Genomic DNA, 24,255 nt, shown 5'->3' with positions numbered 1-24,255 from the left:
CTTGCATTCTATGTTCTCACAACTTCAGCTAGCATCTGTTATTTTCTTGGCGAAATAGCAAAATTCGTGTCACATTTAGCTTCGCAATTCCTAGAGATCCTCCCAGTATGTGGTGATTATTCGTATTTTACCTTTACTGGTGCTCATTTTTACAACCTCTTTTGAAGGCACTATTCCTTCTGTTCAAATGATCTTCCATCTCCTATTCCGTCTACAACAGACTTAAAATGCCGTACGCAAGCAGCAAAGAGTTTTTTTTGTTCCATGTTTGTCCGTGGTTTCCTTCACAGCTTGCTCAACGTACAGTCTGAACAACGTACGCGATAGGATACATATCTGTCTCACTATTCTCTCAACTACTGTTCCGTTCAAACTCATTTACTCTTATGTCTGTACTCTGGTTTCTGAACAAGTTGTAGATGACGTTTCGCTCCCAGTAAACTGGCTCTTATAACTTCAAAATTTCTGAGTGCATTTTTTGCTATTACCTGAAATGATCAACGTGTGAAGTTAATCCTAAAATCCATAAACAGATCAAAACCTCACGATGAAAATTATACTTCCTAAACCTATACTCGTATTACACCTTGTGTCAGTTGTTTCTGCAGCTAATTTGAGAGCTTTTAAGTACGTATCTGGGTACTGCCGGTCTGTGTAGTTTTTACGCCAGTATTTCTATTTAGAGGGCACTGCAAGCGAGATACCAACTGAGGGAAAACCGAAGATTCAGTGCTCTGCAAAGGAGGTGATGGAGAGGGGCGGTGAGGGTGCGTTGTGAAGAAACGATATCTTCAGAACTGCTTGTATATCACGCAGCTCCAACACCGAAACTGCAGTAAAACTCAGAAAAGCCTGTAGGGGGTCTAAAAGTGATATAGCGACTGCAAGTTGACCCACATTGTAAACGAGTAAACAACTGGAAGCAGCAACTATTGTATGATTACATGACTCGCGTTCAGCCACTCGTAACAGTAAGACATCTAGGAATATATGTCCAGAACGACCTAAAATGAAAGAACATATGAAAAAAGCTATGGGGAAGGCAGACTCCAAAGTGGATTTATTGTTGGAATCAAAAGGACATGCAAGTCGCCCACGGCATAAGTGGTTTACAGAATACGCTGTTTGCGCGATTTGTGAGTACTGCTAGTCAGTCTGGGTGCCTCGCCACGTAGGGTTACTGGGGAACGACTGCTAGGACCGCAGGTTTAACCTTCTGGGCCTAATTGTCCTGCACACGTCCCCTCTGTAGCAAAACGTTCTATTTCAAACAACAACTGACAGAACTTGACGTTTCGATATTGGAGATAAGATTACATCTCAGAAAATCAACTTCACTTTTGTATAAGAAGTATCTGTGAAAAACAATTTTTGATCTTTTTTTGTTAAACGAATAAATGGCTCCGAGCACTATGGGACTTAACATCTTTCTTTCTTCCTTCTTTTTCTTCTTCATCTTCTAACATCGGTGATATAACGTTGTATCATTCCTGTAACTTGAATGTTATGAAGAATAATAACGCAATTTAAATCATTTCATCTTTATTTTGTAGTGTAATGCATAACCAATGAAACTTTTTGTCTATTTCTTTGCTGTAAGTGGTGAGTTTGCTGACGCAACGATAGGCACCATTGGCCTCTCCTCATTTCAACAATTGTAAGTCGAACCTGAAATCGCTGCTTTCAAACGAAGTCCGATTATTATTAAGCAAACTCTTTCTTGTGATTCACTGTTATCAGCAACACGGTTTCTAGTCACCAAGATCGCTGTATTCCAACGACGACTTCCTGGCATTCATATTATTTTTGCGTGAGAACGAAAGTGAATTTATACGAGTAAAAATAATTTTATGCCACAAAAGATTAACAACGCAAATGCCTTCTCGCCATTTTTATGACTACATGTTTTCTTTTCGTATTGGCTGTTTCATGTACCCTTTCTTCGGTAACATTTTCATATCTAGGAAACTCATGTAAGAAAGGAATTCCACGTCAGTTCGAGAGGAAAAATACCTAGATATGACTTACTGGGCGCAAATGGAGAAAAGAGAGCCACTTGTATGAATACCAAGAGCTCAGATGGAAACCCAGTTCTAAGCAAAGAGGGGAAAGCAGAAAGGTGGAAGGAGTATATAGAGGGTCTATACAAGGGCGATGTACTTGAGGACAGAACTACTGATGCCCTTGGGAGAGCGAGTCCTGACAAAACTCTACCATCTGGTGAGCAAGATGTATGAGACAGGCGAAATACCCTCAGACTTCAAGAAGAATATAATAATTCCAATCCCAAAGAAATCAGGTGTTGGCAGATGTGAAAATTACCGAACTATCAGTTTAATAAGGCACAGCTGCAAAATACTAACGCGAATTATTTACGGATGAATGGAAAAACTGGTAGAAGCCGACCTCGGGGAAGATCAGTTTGCAATACGTAGAAATGTTGGAACACGTGAGGCAATACTGACCTTACGACTTATCTTAGAAGAAATATTAAGCAAAGGCAAACCTACGTTTCTAGCATTTGTGGACTTAGAGAAAGCTTTTGACAGTGTTGACTGGAATACTCTCTTTCAAATTCCAAAGGTGGCAGGGGTAAAATACAGAAAGCGAAAGGCTATTTACAATTTGTACAGAAAGCAGATGGCAGTTATAAGAGTCGAGGGGCATGAAAGAGAAGCAGTGGTTGGGAAGGGAGTGAGACAGTGTTGTAGCCTCTCCCCGATGTTATTCAATCTGTATATTGAGCAAGCAGTAAAGGAAACAAAAGAAAAATTCGGAGTAGGTATTAAAATCCAGGTAGAAGAAATAAAAACTTTGAGGTTTCGCCGATGACTTTGTAATTCAGTCAGAGACAGCAAAGGACTTGGAAGAGCAGTTGAACGGAATGGACAGTGTCTTGAAAGGAGGATATAAGATGAACATCAACAAAAGCAAAACGTGGATAATGGAATGTAGTCGAATTAAGTCGAGTGATGCTGAGGGAATTAGATTTGGAAATGAGACAAAATAGTAAAGCACTTTTGCTATTTCGGGAGCAAAATAACTGATGATGGTCGAAGTAGAGAGGATATAAAATGTAGACTGGCAATGGCAAGGAAAGCGTTTCTGAAGAAGAGAAATTTGTTAACATCGAGTATAGATTTAAGTGTCAGGAAGTCGTTTCTGAAAGTATTTGTATGGAGTGTAGCCATGTATGGAAGTGAAACGTGGACGATAAATAGTTTGGACAAGAAGAGAATAGAATTTTGGGAAATGTGGTTCCTTCAGAAGAATGCTGAAGATTGTATGGGTAAATCACATAACTAATGAGGAGGTATTCAATAGAATTGGGGAGAAGAGGAGTTTGTGGCACAACTTGGCAAGAAGAAGGGATCGGTTGGTAGGACATGTTCTGAGGCATCAAGGGATCACCAATTTAGTATTGGAGGGCAGCGTGGAGGGTAAAAATCGCAGAGGGAGACTAAGAGATGAATACATGAATACACTAAGCAGATTAAGGAGGATGTAGGTTGCAGTACTGGGAGAGTAGCATGGAGAGCTGTATCAAACCAGTCTCAGGACTGAAGACCACAACAACAACAACATGTCATACCACATTTAATATTAGAAATTATAGTACGAAAGTCCAGACTATAAAAGATTAAGTCAGACGTTTTAATGAGGTGTGCCCTCAGACTATAAAACAAAACAATACTGAAGTAACAAACATGTCATATGGTACATTAGAACCAGTACCAGATTATAAATATACTAGGCGATTTTTCTTTTTAGTTACCTTAAATCACGTCGGTACAGTTATATTGTAAGATGGCAAGAACTATGCCCCTTACATGAAGTCATTAAAAATCACCTAACTCACGTCGAGCGAACAGTAGGGCTGAACAAAACTGACTGACAAGGCACAATGCATCTTGTAGAGGGTATAGTATGGACGTATTGGAATAATTAATGTCGGGTGATGGTTTTAAAGTTATTCACACGACATGAAAACTTAGTGGAAACACATCGATTTACTGGAGGCTAGTTTACCCCAGGGAAGTACTCAGAATTGACCATGGCCGCCGGGGGAGCGGCTAAGGGAAGTGACAATAGGCAGCTTAGGGCAGCTCAAGCTTTGAGAAAGCCGTAAGGCAGCACGGCCTCCAGCCGCCTTAAGATGAGTGACAGTGAGTGGGTGGTTGACCCCGACTCCATGCTGGTGTACTGGGAAACAGACGAAGAACATTACACTTGTCTGTCGTCTTGTTTTCTGTGAAACAAGCGAGAAAGCCACGCAAAGCTATGGTGGAGTGGTCAACAGAGGTCAAAATATGTGTGTTCGTGACTATAGCAACTTCACAGTGAATTCACAGTCCGCAGTCTGCAGTAAATCAGGTGAAGAGCGACAGCATGAAATACGCCAGCCTCCGATGGGAAGATAGGACCAAGAAATTTGAAGTACTCTCCTGGGAGTCAAAATTCCGGAAAAACTGGTGTTTGTGCTGACGCTAACCTTGATGGGTGGCCCTGGAGGAGCGAAATAGCAGAAGTTGAGAGGAAGGGAAATTTTGTGGGAATTTGTTCACTTCCCAGAGCAGGCATTGGTCGGCACTGGGAAGCAACTCATAATTAACGCGACTTGCGCTGCAATTGGCGTAAGTGATTTTGCTGCAGGGGAAACCGAGGCGAAGACCAGACTGTGAGAAGTCTCCATAAGGGTCTTCCGTTCCCAGTTTGCCTAGAGTGCAGACGTGGCGTTCTTCACTCAGCTTGCCTGAGAAAGAGTGAGCATCTCTGCAGTTTAGGACTTAGCAAAGGGAACAATTGAGCTTGGAGATAGGAAGTGTTGGTTCAGCTATGTACTGAGGAAGATAGCTAGGAGTGAATAGACGAGCGCAGCCTTGCAGCACCATGAGGTTGGCCGGCGTCCACACAACGACGTCGCTCCTCCACGCTGTATTCGGTGATATTGCGCCCGCTCCGGCCACTGATTAATTTGTTGGATCACATCGGCAAAGTTTCCACGAGGGTTTCATGGGCCGTGTACTGTAGTATTCTTCTCGCACTTCGCATTACGACTGGGTCAGTCGATAGGAATTACTTTTGAGTATCGCGCTTTACTCCACGCAAACTCAATTTATTACCACTGCCTGATGGGAGAGTCTTGTAATGTCATGACTGAAGGTCTTGAGCTAAAATAAATTTGTGCTAATCGACTGCATTTGTTTTCAATCAAGTAGTTGAAATCCAAAGTCACTTTCTTAATTAGTTTTATGTTCCACATTTGCATCTATGTTCAATAGCTGAATAAAACATCAATGTGTACCCCTTTTTAATTAAAAGTGATCAATTCTGAATAAATTAATGTCAACACTGCCACCGCAGTTCAATCAGGAGTCACAGGGCCATGTTACTTTTTTTGCGTTAACCGATATTGCGGCAGTTTGCACTCTCTGTTGATCTGTTAGTCAATTAGTTGGGGTGAACACACGGCCAAAACGAGCTAAGTGACGGGTGGGGTGTTACAATATCACAATAAGTGCCTTATAGCTATTCGAGCCTACATGTGCTATATGAAGGAGAACTGTACAACTTAATGTGAAATGGGAGTAGTGGTTACAGTTTTAAGGAGTGTTCTCTCATTTAGAGCTCATACTTGTAGGTGATTAATGGGTCGTGTTACATGTACACTTGTAACATTCATTGTCATGTCGATACCACTGTAAAATATGCCAGACACACTCATGTGACACATTATGCAAATCAAAAACTAAAATCTCAGTCAGTAAATTACTAACAGGTGGAACAAAGCGATTTAAACCAACATAAATATTTATGTATAAACACTAAGTTGAAGTTCCAGTACTTGTCCATACATAAAATATCCAAATTCCACATAGACAAACCAATTGGAGGACAGGGGGAAAGTGTGCCACAAAGAACGGATACTTAGAAAATCTAAGGGATCAACAGACTAGATTCGGGGCCTTGATACTGATTTGTAATTTGAGGCAATTGCAAATACTTTCTGTGATGTAGCTAAACGCCAAATAAATACAAAAAGTAAGAACACCCAAAGAGGAGGGGCTCGTACCGTCATGGGTTCTTTTAATAATCGTGAGAGCTTTCGTAGATACTCGGCAAAGCACTGCAGGAGAGACGCTACACATTAAAATTCCGGGGGCCGGCGTTCCGAGCGAAACCGCTCACCGTCCCTCACCTGCGCCTGAAGAAGTACAGCGTTATCACAAATGACTGAAGCGATTTCACAGCTCTACAATAATTTCATTATTTGAGATATTTTCACAATGCTTTGCACACACGTACAAAACACTCAAAAAGTTTTTTTAGGCATTCACAAATGTTCGATATGTGCCCCTTTAGTGATTCGGCAGACATCAAGCCGATAATCAAGTTCCACCCACACTCGGCGCAGCATGTCCCCGTCAGTGAGTTCGAAAGCATCGTTGATGCGAGCTCGCAGTTCTGGCACGTTTCTTGGTAGAGGAGGTTTAAACACTGAATCTTTCACATAACCCCACAGAAAGAAATCGCATTGGGTTAAGTCGGGAGAGCGTGGAGGCCATGACATGAATTCCTGATCACGATATCCACCACGACCGATCCGTCGGTTTTCCAATCTCCTGTTTAAGAAATGCCGAACATCATGATGGAAGTGCGGTGGAGTGCCATCCTGTTGACAGATGAAGTCGGCGCTGCCGGTCTCCAGTTGTGGCATGAGCCAATTTTCCAGCATATCCAGATACACGTGTCCTGTAACGTTTTTTTCTCAGAAGAAAAAGGGGCCGTGAGATTGCACTAAACACGTTAACTTTTGGTGAATTGCTGCACGAATGTGTGAGGATTCTCTACCGCCCAGATTCGCACATTGTGTCTGTTCACTTCACCATTAAGAAAAAATGTTGCTTCATCACTGAAAACAAGTTTCGCACTGAACGCATCCTCTTCCATGAGCTGTTGCAACCGCGCCGAAAATTCAAAGCGTTTGACTTTGTAATCGGGTGTCAGGGCTTGTAGCAATTGTAAACGGTAAGGCTTCTGCTTGAGCCTTTTCCGTAAGATTTTCCAAACCGTCGGCTGTGGTACGTTTAGCTCTCTGCTTGCTTTATTCGTCGACTTCCGCTACGCGTGAAACTTGCCCCCACGCGTTCAACCGTTTCTTCGCTCACTGCAGGCCGACCCGTTGATTTCCCCTTACATAGGCATCCAGAACCTTTAAACTGCGCATACCATCGCCGAATGGAGTTAGCAGTTGGTGGATCTTTGTTGAACTTCGTCCTGAAGTGTTGTTGCACTGTTATGACTGACTGATGTGAGTGCATTTCAAGCGCGACATACGCTTTCTCGGCTCCTGTCGCCATTTTGTCTCACTGCGCTCTCGAGCGCTCTGGCGGCAGAAACCTTAAGTGCGGCTTCAGCCGAACAAAACTTTATGAGTTTCTTTACGTACCTATAGTGTGTCGTGACCATATGTCAATGAATGGAGCTACAGTGAATTTATGAAATCGCTTCAATCATTTGTAATAGTCCTGTAGATGTAGCGGAAAAATCGGATAAATTGTAGCGTTCACACTAATATTTACCCATAGCCGTATTTCGCACGCACCATTCGCGAATGGAACAGCGAACGAAGGAAGATGGTCGTGGTATCGAAAGTACCCTCCGACACACACCGCATGGTGGGTTATGGACTTCATATGTACGAGGTGGACACGGATTCCTTCGATCTGTATCAATACCCTGGTTTAGTGACCAGAATATTACAGAGAGCTAGTATTCCCCATGTGGCCAATAGCGGCAGCAATCTTTCAGTATAACATTCGGCAATGCATCGTGCAACGGGGGATTCGCCTCCAAAGTGCCTGCCAAAAGCTAACTGCAGTCATAGCTGAGCTTCATGCGAGGCTCAGCGGAAGACATATGACGAGCAGCCAGCCAGGCGGCGAACACGAACGGCTGTCGGCGCGTAAACGTTGTAAGAGGTTCATGACTAAAGAATTTTTTGCTAGCGCAGTCGAGCAGATGTAATTTCGATTAATTGCTCACACGCGCTGCCTGCGATATGTAAGCTATAAGGGAATCTCAGATCAAAGAGAAGAGCAGTGTTGTTAGCAGTAGGAACTGTGTGGCAGTTGTAGTAGTAGTAGCGAGTAGTCGGGTGTTTGGAGTTGGTTGGAACGGTCGTGGGGAGCGATGACGGTGCCTGAGCGATGTAGTATAAGGTAAAAGCAGCACCGCGTATATGTAGTACTGTTATATCAAGTCCCATGTAAATGTTTTTTAAAAAAGCCTCTTAATAATAATCTTTGTTATAAAAATTAACTTTTGACAATCATTCATCTCAATTTAAAGAATTTACTAATTTCTCCTATCCATGGTCATCCGGATTATTGTAAAGAAATCGGCCAGCATTGAACTGGGCTGTGTCAGAAAAATTTCTTATAGGAGCAGATATATATGGGTTATGCTGCTACCTTATTGAGGTAAGAATTTTCAATTTATTCTGATTGAATATTTCAGGGCTATGACGCAGCACTGCTGACGTCTAAAATTTACCAGTTTAAATTCAAAGTCAGTTATTGAAAGGTTATAAGTTAGCCACAATTTTATTGAGAGGTTAGTCACATTGTATTATTGGTAGGTTACGGAAGTTATTTATGGGAAGGTTACATTGAATGTGAATCATATAATTATATTTTTTACTGTTGGGCGGTTATTATACATGTTTTTTATCTGTGGGGAGGTTACAACGTCTCGTCAGCGACGCCAACAGTACAGACCGCCGGCAAGAAGTCAGCAGTCGCCTCCTCAAAGCAACGAGCCCGGCACGTGAGGGTTATCGCGCGACTGCATCGCTAGCCAGAGTTATTCACAGAAGAGTAACAGGGAGCGTAGCAGATATAACAGACCAAAGTCAGCTTGTCTTCACGCACGGAAAAGGTGTCAGAGTACCAGTTCTCGTACGAGGCTCAGTTATGCAAGATGAAGAAAAATGAGGATAACATCGTAGTACTTCTGGATCTAAAGACAGGCTTCTGAAAGCAAAGGTTCGAAACTGTTCGAAATCCTTAAAATAGTTGGGTTGAAGTACAGAGACTGCAACTGGGGTACTACTTTGGGTGATTGGACTACCAATGCAAGTAATATCTCTAGACACTTAGTGAAAGTTAATCACTCAAACAAGTTCGTGACAATCTGACTTTAAAAAAGAATACGTTATTTTAAGATATTGTACAAAGCTGAAGCAGCAACCGTGGGCTGAAATCAGCTTGTAGAAACAATAACCAGCCAATCTATTGCAAAATGGAAACAATAATGAAACCCCTGTAGTATGGGTTCAACTTTCATAAAAACCTCTCCAGAAGGAAATATTGACAACCTAAACAAGTTGACAATGAAAAACCTTTTAAGATATACACACAAAGTACAGTAATATCTCCTTACGGGTATAAACAATTATTCAGACTTACTAGATTACATGTTGCAGCACAAGTACGTTAAAATACAGTCAAATATAAAATTTCACGACCATAATAGTTAAGCCGTGCACAACACGGTTTGCTATCATTTCGTATTTCCCCACCAATGTACAGCTAGTTCACTAGCGTCTTGCACACAGTACTAGCGCTAAGGAAAGCTTCTGGCAACAGATCACCAGTACAAAGCGCTAGGAGGGAGTGCGATGTTGTTCGTGTTCCAGTTATTATGCAGATGAAATTTTATATTTGACTGTCGCCTCTCGGCTGTATTTTAACGTACCTCTGTCACAACGTGTAACTCACTAAGTCTGAATATTTTTTTGTATTCGGAACGAGATATTATTGTACAATCTCGCGCGTGTTTTTCACTGTTGACTTGTTTAGGTTGTCAGTGTTTCCTTCTGAAGGCGTTTTTATGAAAGTTGAAGCCATGATAAAGGGGTTTTTATAAGCCTTCTATTTTGTGTCTGATCAGCTGTTTATTATTTCCACAGGAATAAAAGACAATTTAGTAGTTCAAACTTACACAAAAATGGTACATCTAATAAAGGGGTGCATGGTTTGTGCAATTAATCATTAACCACTTCGAAAATCGTTTTTAAGAAAATATGAAAATTACAAGAGTCGAGAAACGTGTGGTTGAAAAACACGATGAATTTCTTCACCCCGATTTTTAATCACTACACGCAGATGTGGGAACGGCTAACTGCTGATAATACGTCTTCACGCTTTTTAAATAATGACGCGATTCGAAAGAACCGCATCTACAAGAAGCGTTACGGAGAACCGACCACAGCAATGCTGTGCGTCGTGCCAGTGTGCTGTGAGTTGTTACTACGTGAAAGCCCATTAGTTGATGTGCTCCGTCTGGAATCGTCAATGGGCAAAAGGAGGTGGCGTGCAAAATGTGCACACATGCTGGCGTCAGACGAAAGCTGTTTTGGAAATATGTTTGAATATTCAACAAATGAGACATAGAAAAGCAGACATGAGTAATAGCAAATGCAGTTAAACGGCCTATACTGATTTCAAATACAACAACCAAAGGACATGGGGCCCCTTAGCTTTCAAGATACACGTGGGAGTTAAGTCTAGAGGATCAGTAACCGTACAAATTCAAATTTTGGTGCACGACTTACAGCAAAATATAGAATTACATAAATTGTAGAAGAGTGATGATATTGAATGCACAATGCTTTGGACTGACTGACCAAGTTCAAGCTCACGAGAAACACAAAGACAGTGTCCGAAGTTCGTAACACCTCACGCCTAACAAACAGCTCGCCTTCGCAAAGCATTATAAGTTCACTACGAGAAATTAATGAAAAATCTCCATGCGACACGAGTGTCACGGGCGTAAGTTGATGTGCAACAACTCGCCTGTTAGCAACCACTTGGATTAAATTGAACGTTCTCACAAACAGTGCCCACTGCTGCTGCCGCCACAGACCAGCGGCTACCCTGCACCCGACTCCAGGAACCAAGTGCGACCATGACCCGAATGAGTGCCAGCTGCCTGATGGTCTGAGGGCGCGCCAAAGCCACCGGAGGTGACAAACCTGCTTCCGCCGCAGACCAAAGAACCTACACTGTGTGTCGATACCGTTACTGATCGTCTTTGCGAGCCAGGTGGCGCAGTGGTTAGCATTAGAGAGGACGACGGTTCAATCCCGTTTCCAGCCATCCTGATTTAGGTTTTCCGTGATTTCCCTAAATCATTTCAGGCAAGGCCCTTTGAAAGGGCACGGCCGATTTTCTTCCCAATCCTTCCATAACCCGAGCTTGGGCTCCGTCTCTAATGACCTCGTTGTCGACGGGACGTTAAACACTAACCACCTCCACCACCACCATCGTCTTTGCGAAATGTTATCAAAGACCAGTTTGGAGGTTACTGAAAGCAAATCTATTGGGAATAGAACTTTCAAGGTAGACATCTCAGCTAAAACATCTACAAATGCAAGTGGGACTAATAAGAATGGAAGAGCAAGATAGACAATTCTGAAATAATACGGTTGCCAGTGCAATTGGACAATCTTTACTGCAAAATAAAAATGAGCGATGACGTACATAATCTACGATTCAGTAATTTTGTGTCCTGCATTCTGGCGTATGTATTACCTGTTATTACTGGATTTGCGTTGCCTGAATCATTTCGCTGGATAATTTTGACAACGTTGTTAATACCATAAAATGTTTTGTGAACACTAACATTGAAATGACCGTGAACACGACAATACATAGACATCGCAGCCCACTGACACTTTGACAAATTTATTTTTAGACGAATGAAGCAGAATAGAAGATTAGAAGTTTCAAACTACTTCAAACTCATGAAAGATCGCGACCGTATTCCGGATAAAAGTGTTATAACGCCTATCACACAATCTACACTGATACAAAACATTGTATTATAGAAAAATTACTGTTTTCAAAAGGGCCCTTGGGATTTATAATTTAAGTCTCACTCTAAGCTACAGTCTTACTGTCCCACATTACTTGCGCCATTGAAAGTCGTAATCTTATGGGGAGGTCGGTCGGTGGCGAGTTCAAAAGGGCCCTTGGGATTTATAATTTAAGTCTCACTCTAAGCTACAGTCTTACTGTCCCACATTACTGGCGCCATTGAAAGTCGTAATCTTATGGGGAGGTCGGTCGGTGGCGACGATGACGCGGAACTGCCCCACATACGATTTTCAACGTTATTATTATTATTATTATTATTATTATTATTATTATTATCACGCAGTGGCATAAACTGTCGCCACTTCAGTCTACGGCTGTCAGACTGGAGAGAAACTCGCACGCTGTTAACCCGCGCCGTACGAATCACACGCGAGAGCAGCCCGCCGTTTGCTACCCCGTCTCGTGGCTCAGAGCAGCTGCTAACGTCGTCTCCAGCTCCAGAGTCAGTGGTAGGCAGGAGTGCGACTCCTAACCCTTACAGTTCTCTCTGCCCTATCGTATCCCACTGGTTACAGTACTTACACATTAACATTATTAATGTGGAATTTTTTTGATGACAATGTGCTTGAACCTAAATGGACAGGAAACGGCGAAGCTATGTTGCTCTACACAACATAAGAGCAACAACAACAAAAAATGCGTAATTGGCACAGTATGGAGCCGTACAGGTTTTCGTAAACTGTTGTGTCAAACACATAGGGATGACCCTTAGGTCAAAACAAGACAAAAGATTGCTGTGGGCATAGGACCTACAGTGCTTTGGTGATAAGGTACTGGGATTGAACAAAATGTGATAAAAAACTACGGGGATTAGTTTGCTTTGGGGACTCATCCGAGGAACAGTACGAAACAAACGTGGCTTGGCATGCAATTCTCAGATGGCACCGGTCATCCTGCACGTTTACAGCGTGCTGTGTGGCAGACGGATGACAATTCTTCGAGAGCAACGGGTGTCGAGCAGCTGGTCGTGTTGGAGACATCTTGTCTTCTCGAACAGTAGGTAAGGTGATAAGCTGATCACCTGCGATTGTGCGAGGGGTGAGTATCACGAAGCAGCATGCGGTTATAGAGAATACATTCCCTAAAGGCAGCAAAGCATCGAATAAGTTGTTTGCAACAGTTGAAACGTCCCCTTAGAAAAATTAATGAATTAATGTGCTGGTCAACCCCTTACGTTATTTGATTTTCAAACACCTGAGCAAAACTGAACGTACTCGGACATTTCTCTCTTTACTTATTCTGATCACTGAACTGACAATATTTTTAGCGCAACGCAGTCTGACTTCCAATAACCCCTACAAAAGAATGGCCCTGACTAATTATATAAACTATACCTTTCATGAATCACCTCATAAAAATCTTCCTTACTCTAACTACTGCAATACAGCGAGCGCCACTACTGCCAGCTAAATAAAAGATTCAAACTACTGAATGCACTAAGTTCTGATAGGCGTAGTTAGCAAATGAAAGATTTTGATAGAGAGCAAACAATGTATTTACCTTAATAGTGTTCAAAAATGAGTTCATGACATGCAGTCTTACAAATGTACTGTTTCTGATGGACACACGTCCAGATCATCCTCTCTCAAAACTCCATCTCACTCCCAACATCCACACCACTGCTGGCGGCTCACCTCCAACTGCCCAACACTACAATAGCGAATATTCTAACAATGCGAACCAGCCACAGACTGCACACAGCACAGTCAGTGACTTTCATACAGAGCGCTACGTGGCGTTACCAACATAAAAAACCTAAACAGCCTACTTACAGAGTATATTGTTATGTGTGTGAAACACACCAAGTACTGCCTATCTTCGTATTTGGAGATCTACCTTGCCCTCAGTGAGCACCTCGCACGGAAGAAGAACCTGCCGAAAATAATTGAAGTACCAGTATACGACACGTCGGCCGAGGAACGCATCTCAGTCACATGTCTACGTGGCTTACACCCCGTACCTATACCAACAGCAGAGGGTACGGGGACTAAGAGGTGCTGACTTCCACCCCTGAACAAAAACTCTGCAACTTTTTGCTCTACAAGGACACCATAGTTCTGAGGTTTGTGTCGCCGGTTTTAACCAACAACACGACTTTATTTTAACGAATACTGCACCGTAAAGTTACAAGCAGCAGGTGCTAATCCTGGTGGCGCTAATGTAAACTTTTCAAATAGCACTATCCAAACCTGAGGATAAGAAATGCACCAAAACGAATTGTAAAATTAGACAGACAGCAGCTGACCTGAGGTCAGCTGGGAAACTTTGACTCAATACCAACCGCTTCATCTGCTTGAGGAAGTGAGTCGCCACATTCAAAAAGATGAGTAGCAGAGTTCCGCAAGGCGCCCGCGTTGCTTTAGACACAGTTATCAGAGTGGAACAGGACATGCTTTCAACCCATCTCAGTTCGATGCCCGCCGACTTACCCTCTGCTCTATGTGGCTCTGATCGTTCTCCAAGTAGTCTTACAGCTTATGCCTTGCTGTTCGTTTAAACAAATGTTCAGATAACTTACGGGTTTGCTGCCGGGTAACGTCGTCGAGCACCGGCGATATTTCGACAGGAGCACACCCCGCCATTCTCAGGGCACAACTGCAAGGAGGAAGCAACGTGCCAGGGAATGTAATACCTCGGTACACAGAGGAGAAACAAGGAAGATACCACGCACAGAACGAATAACCGTAGAGTCAACACACAGCCAAAGATAAGCAACATCAGAAATATCGATAGCGGCTATTATCAACAGGTGAGGTAGCGCTAATTGTGTCCCTCTGTTTTTTGATGAGAGGCAGAGCCGGATTCCGAGCAGCATTTAAACAAAATCCACTATCTCTGTTTATAAAGTTTCTTGATAGTCTGATTTCAACAGCTTCCTTAACAACTCTATCCCAACAGCTTGACGTGCAAGCCAGAATCTCCGTGTTGTTGTATTCCATAGGATGGCCGGTGTCAAGGCAACGTTCTGCAATAGCGGATTTGCTCGGCTGTTGGAAGCGTGTGTGACGCTTATGTTCAATACACCGGTCTTCCACAGATCTGATTGTCTGACCAATATATGACATGTCAGAACTGCAGGGAATACGATAGACACCAGCCTTACGCAAACCGAGGTCATCTTTTACGGACGCCAACAGGGCCTTAATCTTAGAAGGTGGTCGAAAAACACATTTCACATCATATCTCCGCAAAATACGGCCAATCCAGTTGGAGATGCTTCCTGCGTGAGGCAAAAAGGCCGTAGACTTGGGTGCCACTTCGTTGCTATCGTCACTCACCCGTTGCACAGAAGGCTGATAGCGCAACGCACGTATGATCTGCCTCTCGGTATAACCATTCTGGCGAAAGGTGACTTCGAGATGTGGTAGCACAGTTGCCAAACTTTCAGGGTCTGAGATAACGTGGGCCCTGTGAACCAAGGTGCGAAGTACTCCTTCACGCTGAGCTGGATGGTGACAACTATCAGCTCGCTGATACAAGTCTGTGTGGGTAGGCTTCCTATAAACAGAATGTCCCAACTTACCATCACTCTTCCTTCTGACCAACACATCAAGGAAGGGAAGTCATCCATTCTTCCCCACCTCCATAGTGAACTGAATATTCGGGTGGATTGAATTCAGATGTTCCAAAAACCGGTTTAAATTCTCACTACCATGAGGCCAAACAACAAAAGTATCGTCTAAATATCTGAAAAAACCCGCAGGTTTCAAGGACGCTGACTCCAATGCACATTCCTCAAAGTCCTCCATGAACAAATTAGCCACAATAGGCGACAACGGGCTTCCCATTGCAATTCCATCAGTCTGTTCGTAGTACTGACCATTGAATAAAAAGTAAGTGGAAGTCAGCACATGTCGAAACAAACTTGTTACTCGACAGGAAACTTAACCTCAATTAGCTGCAACAAATCAGAGAGAGGAACGCGAGTAAAAAGAGAAACCACATCAAAACTGACTAAAATATCAGTCATTCAAACGCAATCCCTGCAATCGACATAAGAAATCTGCAGAGTTCTTAATGTGGTGTTCAAACCTACTTACTAGTGAGCTCAACAACCTAGCAAGATGTTTGGCTACACGATATGTCGGAGCACCAATATTAGAAACAATAGGCCTCAACGGGACAGCCTCTTTAAGGACCTTAGGGAGGCCATATAACGTAGGTGGTACAGCACAGTAAAAATTAAGACTCTTGATAGTCTGCTGTGACAAACAAATTTTCTTCAGGAGGTTATTAGTCTTTCTCTCAACACTCTTAGTAGGGTCAGCACCGATTTCGCGATACGCCGAATCAGAAAGTAGACACTACATCTTTTGAATGTAATCGTGCTTGTTCAACAAAACCGTGGCATTTCCCTTTTCCGCAGGTAAAATAACAATATCAGGGCCCATTCTGAGTGTACGTAAAGCGGCCGCCTCAGCTGTTGTAGTGTTGCACTTGGGTGGACGGGCCCCAGTCAACACACGACGAGCCTCCCTCCTAACCTCTTTCGCAGCCTCGGAAGGTAGTTTATAAACAGCCTGGTCAACAGAACTAATAAAACCAACGATTGGCAAACTCTTAGGCGCCGTTGCGAAATTCAAACCTTTCTCCAGCACAGAGAAAGCTGCGTCGTCAAACGTTTTCTCCGTGGGATTGATCACAGAACTTCGAGAATTAAGTTAAAATCTCACAAGTTTTAACAAAATTGTCACTGAATAAATGTTACCTGCTCTTGAGGCCATCTGAAAACGACAAAACGAACAAAGTAAATCAGATGTGGACGTGTTAGTGCTCCACAGCACTCAGTAGATGCGCATATCAGGCCGTGCGAGGTGAACGAATTCCCGGCAGGCGAGTGACAAAAGAGCCACGCTCTCCTGTCGCAGCTTCCGGCGAAAGCGACAGCCAGGGATAACTTAACCGTCTTAACTCTCGTTTAAGGATGTTAATAGACGTCAGCGAACAACGATATATGTTATATACTGCTTAGCGAGGAGGAAGCGCATCGAACATCGGTACATGCGTGCTGTAATGTAGTCAAGCCAATGATACAACAAGAATCCTACAGTACCAGGAGGTATCTACATCCCGTATAAAAATGACTTCGTTCAAATACATGCTCATAAAAACTAGTAATTCCATACTTAAATATTCATGTCTTACTTGTCTTAATTAATTCTGAAGCTCTTTACTTGAAATTCGATAAATTCAATTTATTAAATGTTGAAAGATGTATCAGCTATGGTTTTTATAAAAGACATGTATTCTTTGGTTTATGTTTCACTTTTCTGTTCTTCTTCGTTGTGCTCAGTCTTGGCTGGAGTGTAGTTGTAAATGGACAATGTTAGTGTGAGCTTAGTTGTAAATGGACAGTCTTGCCCGGAGGTTGTTAAAAATGGAGCTAGTGTGCTTTTGCACAACTGCAGAAGGCAGATGTATTTTGCGTCACTAGTTCAGAGTGTGAAATATTGCTGAATATAATTATTTGAAAGCTCAGAAACTCCATTTCATTCGCTAGTCTTTGGAACCCACCTGAATGTCACAACCCTCCGACCACTTAAAATGTTTCTTCGTACGAGAACAGGCCGAGCGATCAGCACGATGCGCTACAGAAAACAACGACACCACCAGCGATGTAGTCACTCAGACGAGTGACAACGTAGAATTTAACTCGTAGGTGCGCGATTCGATCCAACTTACTTCAGAATAATGATCCACGTCTGGATTGAAAACAGATCACAGAATATTAAGCGCTGAAGAGGCGTGAGCAGTGCTGCGGCTCGCATTGGTGCTGTTTGTAGGTTTCCGCCCTCTGTTGGAGGCCAGACGGTATCGTTTAGTTGGCATGGTTGCGGTTGCTGGTCTTCTTCTCGTGTTGACTAGCGCCACGCGGTTTCGCAAGCGTTGCCTGCCCGCTAGTGGCAGCAGCGGCTGTTATCGATATGCAGTAACTGTTGCCCTATCTTTGGGGCGCCGTCGTTGTTGTTTTTCCGGGTCGTGTGAGTGTGCCAGTTCGGTTGGGGACTCAGGGCAGGTCCGCGCAGTGCGAGAACACTTTTTGTTAATTTCTTTTCACACACGTACTGGAGGATTGTTTCATCAGCCTATTGTCAGTCATCCTGTATAAAGGTCCAAAACTTATCAGCCTTTTTTCCTTATTGCTTCTGTTTTTCCTTATTTTTATATGTTCCATCATAGTTTTTCAATTTCTGCGCTTTTTTTACATCTTACTGGGCCTAATTTTTTTTTTATGATTCATCTCTCTAACATTTCTAGTTTGTCTAATTTGTAATTGAGTGTGAGGCATTCACTTGCATAGAACCCATTCTGGTTTCGCTACTGTTGTAATGCATTATTTTTGCATTTATTGATACACACTTTTTATTGTAAATATTTTCTGTGATTCCGTATGTTCTTTCCATTTTGTGTCTGCTTCTAATTATGCCGTATTTTCCTATTTAATAAAAGATAAACTGGTAGGATGATAACGGCAGGTATTCAGCTAGTATGTATTGTTTTCTAATACGGCTACGTTATAGGTTGAAAGGTATATACACAGGGTAAATTAATTCAAGTTTTGTACTAAAATATAATATGAACTAGAGATTACAAATGTAGTATGGATTGTATAGTAGCGTCGCTGCTCAACAGCGATCGCGGGTTCAAGGTGTTAATGGGTAACGTGGTAGAGTAACTTTAAATCGAGAGATGTATGGAGGGCTCTCAGGTGTAAAGACGTGTTGTATCTGATGTGTGCTGGATATATACTTATTCGCTACAGGCGAAATGATATTTTCATTTGCAAGATACTATTATGTTTGCTAACTGTAAAAGGATTCTCAGCAGAAGCTGGAAATGATCAAGGCAAAGAAAGTTTTGTTACTAATACAGTGGGCGTATTCGTAAGTGATGATTGAGACAATGTATAGCACTCAGATCCAATGATTTCGTGAAGCTAATTGTTAACGTATAATCAGTTAATTGAGTTTGTGAATTGTGAGCATTATTAATTTTCAAAGAGTCAAAATACAAGTTTTAAAGTTAGTACCATATTGTTAGGTATCGCAAGTCAACGCAAGTTCCCAGGTCCATGTCATTTTTTATTAAATATTTTTCTAAAGAAATTTTTGCCTCAATCATATACGATTTAATTAAAATGTGTGATGAGCAACAGACGTGCACAATAACTATAAAATTTAAACTACAAACAGAGAGCAGTGCATAGGGCGTTACCATTGCTATTATAAAGGTAAGAAATTTTATTGTGTCAGGGATAGCATTCATTAACCACAGGGACCATTATTTTCAAACTGATCCAAGTTTTGTTTTATCACCAGGGCCAATTGCAAAACAGCAGTGTTGTATCAGATTCAGTTTTTGTGTTACGTAAATTCATGAAGTTTTGGTTTATTTTAAAGTTATTGCCAGTTTACATTCTCGCAGCGTAATTAAAATGACACCTTCGCAGTTAGAAAAGTTCAGTACAGGGCAAAGTGCATAAGCGACGAGATAAAATACACGTTCACATGCCATTCCCATTCTAACAGTGTTTTCAGACTATTGTCAGTTACCTTATTTCAATCATACACTACTCGCCATTAAAATTGCTACACCAAGAAGAAATGCAGATAATACACGGGTATTCATTGGAAAAATATAGTATTCTAGAATTGACATGTGATTACATTATCACGCAATTTGGGGGCATAGATCCTGAGAAATCAGTACCCAGAACAACCACCTCTGGCCGTATTAACGGCCTTGATACGCCTGGGCATTGAGCCAAACAGAGCTTGGATGGGGTGCAGAGGCACAGCTGTCCGTGCAGCTTCAAGACGATACCACAGTTCATAAAGAGTAGTGACTGGCGTATTGTGACGAGCCAGCTGCCACCATTGACCAGACGTTTTCAATTGGTGAGAGATCTGGAGAATGTGCTAGGCAGGGCAGCAGTCGAACATTTTCTGTATCCAGAAATGCCCGTACAGAACCTCAACCTGCGGTCGTGCATTATCGTGCTGAAATGTGGGGTTTCTCAGGGATGGAATGAAAATTAGAGAGACGGGTGGCAACGCATTTGAAATGTAACGTCTACTGTTCAAAGTGCCGTCAATGTGAACGAGAGGTGACCGAGACGTGTAACCAATGGCATCCCATACCATCGCGCTGGGTGATACGCCAGTATGCCGATGACGAGTACACGCTTCCACTGCGCGTTCACCGCGATGTCGCCAAACAGGGATGCGACCATCATGATGCTGTAAACAGAAGCTGGATTCATCCGAAAAACTGACGTTTTGCCATTCGTACACCCAGGTTCGTCGTCGAGTACACCATAACAGGCGCTCCTGTCTGTGATTCAGCGTCAAGAGTAACCGCATCCACGGTCTCCGAGATGATAGTCCGTGCTGCTGCAAACGTCGTCCAACTGTTCGTGCAGACGGTTGTTGTCTTGCGAACGTCCCCGTCTGTTGACTCAGAGATCGAGACGTGGCTGCACGATCCGTTACAGCCATGCGGATAAGATGCCTGTCATCTCGACTGCTAGTGATACGAGGCCGTTGGGATCCAGCACGGCGTTTCATATTACCCTCCTGAACCCACCGATTCCATATTCGGCAAACAGTCATTGGATCTCGACCAACGGGAGCAGCAATGTCGCGATACGATAAACCGCAATCGCGATAGGCTACAATCCGACCTTTATCAAAGTCGGAAAGGTGATGGTTCGCATTTCTCCTCGTTACACGAGGCATCACAACAACGTTTTACCAGGGAACGTCGGTCAACTGCTGTTTGTGTATGAGAAATCGGCTGGAAACTTTCCTGATGTCAGCACGTTGTAGGTGCCGCCGCCGGCGCAACCTTGTGTGAATGCTCTGAAAAGCTAATCATTTGCATATCACAGCTTCTTCCTGCCGGATAAATTTCGCGTCTGTAGCACGTCATCTTCGTGGTGGAGCAATTTTAATGGCCATTAGTGTATTTGAAATGTAGGTGTTTCAAGGTTTGCCTGTAGTCGTTTCCGTAGCCTCGCTTGCGCGTGTAGCCAGAGCGCGGCTTGGGCCCCGGAGTTCCAGCTGGATCGGCCGTCGCGCCCCGTGTGGCCAGCCGGTCTGCTGGAAGCGGCGACTGGACGGGACGTCCCGCCTCGTCTTCTGTCCTCGGCCGGGGGGCACCGACACGGCAGCGGCGGCGCCCTTTGTGGGGGCGGCTGGCGGCCGCCTTTGCCAGGCTGGGGACCCGCGCGCCTCCCGCCGGACGTGCGTTGTCGAACACTCGCCGCTGTCCGCCCTCGTTCCGACGGCTCACCGGCCGCAGACCGCGACACGCCTGACAAAGCGGCTGTCTTATCGTGTCGCCATGCGGCGGAAGTATGGTGCGGTACTGTCTTCTCATTAAAATGTTGCCGTTGTTATATCCGTAGGTTCTGTCGCGTGTGACATCCAGATGTAGATGTGTGTGGGAGGAAACAAAACTAAATTGAGAGAGACACACCTTCAGAACTATTCAACCAATCATATTTGTCTGGCGTCTTTGTTTCTGTCACGGACAATCCAGTTCTGTGACCGTGACTGTTACATAGGTGATCGTGGCGTAAGCCGTTTCGATGGAAAGAAAAGCATTGTACTATGTTCATTTTCTTTTCCTCTTTGTCCCCAAACTTCCCAGTTCTTAACAACCGTAGAAGTTCCAGTACTAAGAAAGAAAGTTTTAGACCTGTGGCTGACGGAACATTCTCGGCTGTGCAGAGCGTCACACGATTGCGCCATTAAAAATATCTCGGCCTTATTAATTCGTTCGTATACCACTAAAAACTGACAACATTGCAGAATACCGACGTTACTATGATTTTTGTTCACTGGATTGCCGAATATGCACCCGTATTTTGGACGCTGCTACAGGGAGATAAATTCTACAGAGCGGTGCCAATACCACTCAAAGTGAAAGAAAAGCAAAGCTGTGACCGATAGGCGGCCGAAACTTGAATCTTTAGACTGGTAGTCCGTAAATCAGCCACGGAAAAACACTGTGTTTTGAAATTCAGTAGTTAACTTTTTTTGTTACGGTAAAATAACATGTGCAGTGATTTTGTGCCTCCGTCTCCACGAGAATAACACGGAGTGATGATGACAAGGACAGCGCCAGACGTGTAACCAGAATACTCGTACGGGGTGCGGGGGCGCTGGTTCCGTGGAGGGGGCGAAAAGAATGAGAAAGAAATAGAAAAGGGGAAGTGGGAGGACGAAGTACAAGGGAGAAGAACAATAGTAAGCATTGGAGGGCATTAGCGTGGCAAAGGGAGTGGAGGGTGTGAAAACAAATGATGAGATTTATATTGGACTATACTTCTGTCTGGTACAGAGAAGCCGAGCACTAGAATATTCCTAACAGGCTATACAGGGTGTTGGGTTTACTAGTCGTGTAGAAGTGAATATGCTAGCGCATGTTAGCAAAACATAATATCACTCAAGAGACAGGTGACTTAGAAGAACTGTTTACCTGTAATTGTGAGAATAGGATTCCGTCCATGCAGATGATGGGTATCCTGACAGGGTCGCCATTTTATACATGGTGCCGGGGCTAGAAGTATATTTAACACTAAATTCTTCCTGAATTTTCATATGGAAATGATTCTCTAAGCCATCCCTTTTCTAACTCCTACTATTGCTGTTGCACATGGATTAAGAAGAAATGCGAACTGACTGTAATCGACCCTGCAAGTGGAGCAGAAAAGAGTTTGGCACCTGCAATAATTTAATTGGATATAAATTAAGGAAAGTTTCATTAACATAGTGAGAAATGAACGGGTTGCTCTACCGATCAACAAAATGAAAGTTCTGTCCAAAATAACAATTTGATTTATTATGACAAAAACTCAAAAAAATAAACAAAACACATGGAACATTTACCATACATCAAATTGGATACTGAAATAAATGCTGTAAAGGTGAAGTTGTCCATAAACTAGATTGTGACATTTATGATGAAGTGGTATGTGAAGCCAATTCCTTGCAACTCAAATCTTAAGAGAAACACCCAGCCAACCCAGCATTAATTGCTGCTACAGTAGCGAGAACTCAGACAATGAACATCCAAGACAGAACAAAATTAGAAAAGACAAACAGGCGCACTCTTCTGAGCTCTGATTATCACCTAGCAAAATTCCCTAATCTGCCGGTGCGGCGGACATACATTACCAAGCTGTCTTCTAAACTGCAAGAACACAATCTGGCGAATCGGAGGCGATGGCTGGTTGCTTCGATATCCCGTTATGGTGATGATAATGTCGCGAGTATAGCCCAAAACAAATTATCCTGGTCTGGTTGTTCCAGACTAAAGATTTCCTAGCAATACAAATGCGCCTCTGAGGGAGACGAATAAGGCTCGCCACACAATCACTAACGGTACAGTGATTGATTTTAACAAGCGAAGTCACACAGTAACTCCGATACAGTCAACTGTAGCCAAAACTGCTCAAGACAGACAACATAGGCCGCTCGTACGCAGAATGCTCAATTGCCAACTGTACTCGGAAAGTTACGTCGAAGTCGGAACTTCAGCAACTTCGTCAAACAGTTACAATTAAATAAAAGTGTATTAGACAGCCAACGGAAGGCAGGCTGTCCAGAGCAGCGAGAGCTCAGTCTTGTAACCTACTCCGACCGAAAGCCGAGAGCCGACTCTCTCAAGAGCACCCGTACAAGCCGAACACAGAACATTCCCGCCCACAGACAGTAATCGTGCTTAAACGTTCCAATCAGCAACTCGGAAACCGGGGGAAAATTCCCCTCTATTGCCGATTCAGTACTATTCAACCAATGACGATACTTGGCGCCAATTTTTTCTGCGGCGCCAATTTCTGCCCCGATTTTGCTACGTCACGGAGCTATTCCCTGAGCAAGTCAATCACAGTTATGATTTTTCAGAAAACGCCAAGACTGCCTGGGAACACAAGTCATTCCCAAGCCTTGCTGGTAGCCTGTCAGAAAGCGTTTTCACTAAGTTTCTGCGAAGAAACGGAATCTCTTGGCCAGCAGTTCCGTCAGGCCCCTGTGGGCGTGTTGCCGCCGCTCTTATGACAATGTCGGCGTCTGGAAAGCATCCACTCGACTCCCTCACACTCGTCGGCTTAACACTTTCAAGATCAGCAGAACCCGCTTGTCACCGGATCACCCGGGTGACGAGAGACGCTGCCTGGGAAGTCTGCATGTGAAGGAATAGCGAATTTTCACCACATGCAATTAGAGAGGAAAATCGAATTACTCAGAGTAAGATAGAAATATGAGAGGGGGCTCATGCCACCTCTCAATGTTACGGAACATTCGTG

The 24,255-nt window shown here is 43.4% G+C and overlaps 1 protein-coding gene across 1 annotated transcript in view; it reads right to left on the bottom strand.

The window, feature by feature from the left end:
• Positions 1–21,323, bottom strand: part of LOC126285262 (uncharacterized) — a 78,035-nt gene extending 56,712 nt beyond the window's left edge. Inside the window, exon 1 of the mRNA XM_049984553.1 lies at positions 20,938–21,323. Within this exon, the coding sequence (XP_049840510.1) occupies positions 20,938–21,323 (386 nt within the window). The remainder of the gene's footprint in view (positions 1–20,937) is intronic.
• Between the last annotated feature and the right edge of the window lie 2,932 nt (positions 21,324–24,255).

This window comes from Schistocerca gregaria, chromosome 8 (assembly GCF_023897955.1).
Source record: "Schistocerca gregaria isolate iqSchGreg1 chromosome 8, iqSchGreg1.2, whole genome shotgun sequence".
Taxonomy (NCBI): Eukaryota; Metazoa; Arthropoda; class Insecta; order Orthoptera; family Acrididae; genus Schistocerca; species Schistocerca gregaria.
This window is presented reverse-complemented; position numbering and strand designations above follow the sequence as displayed.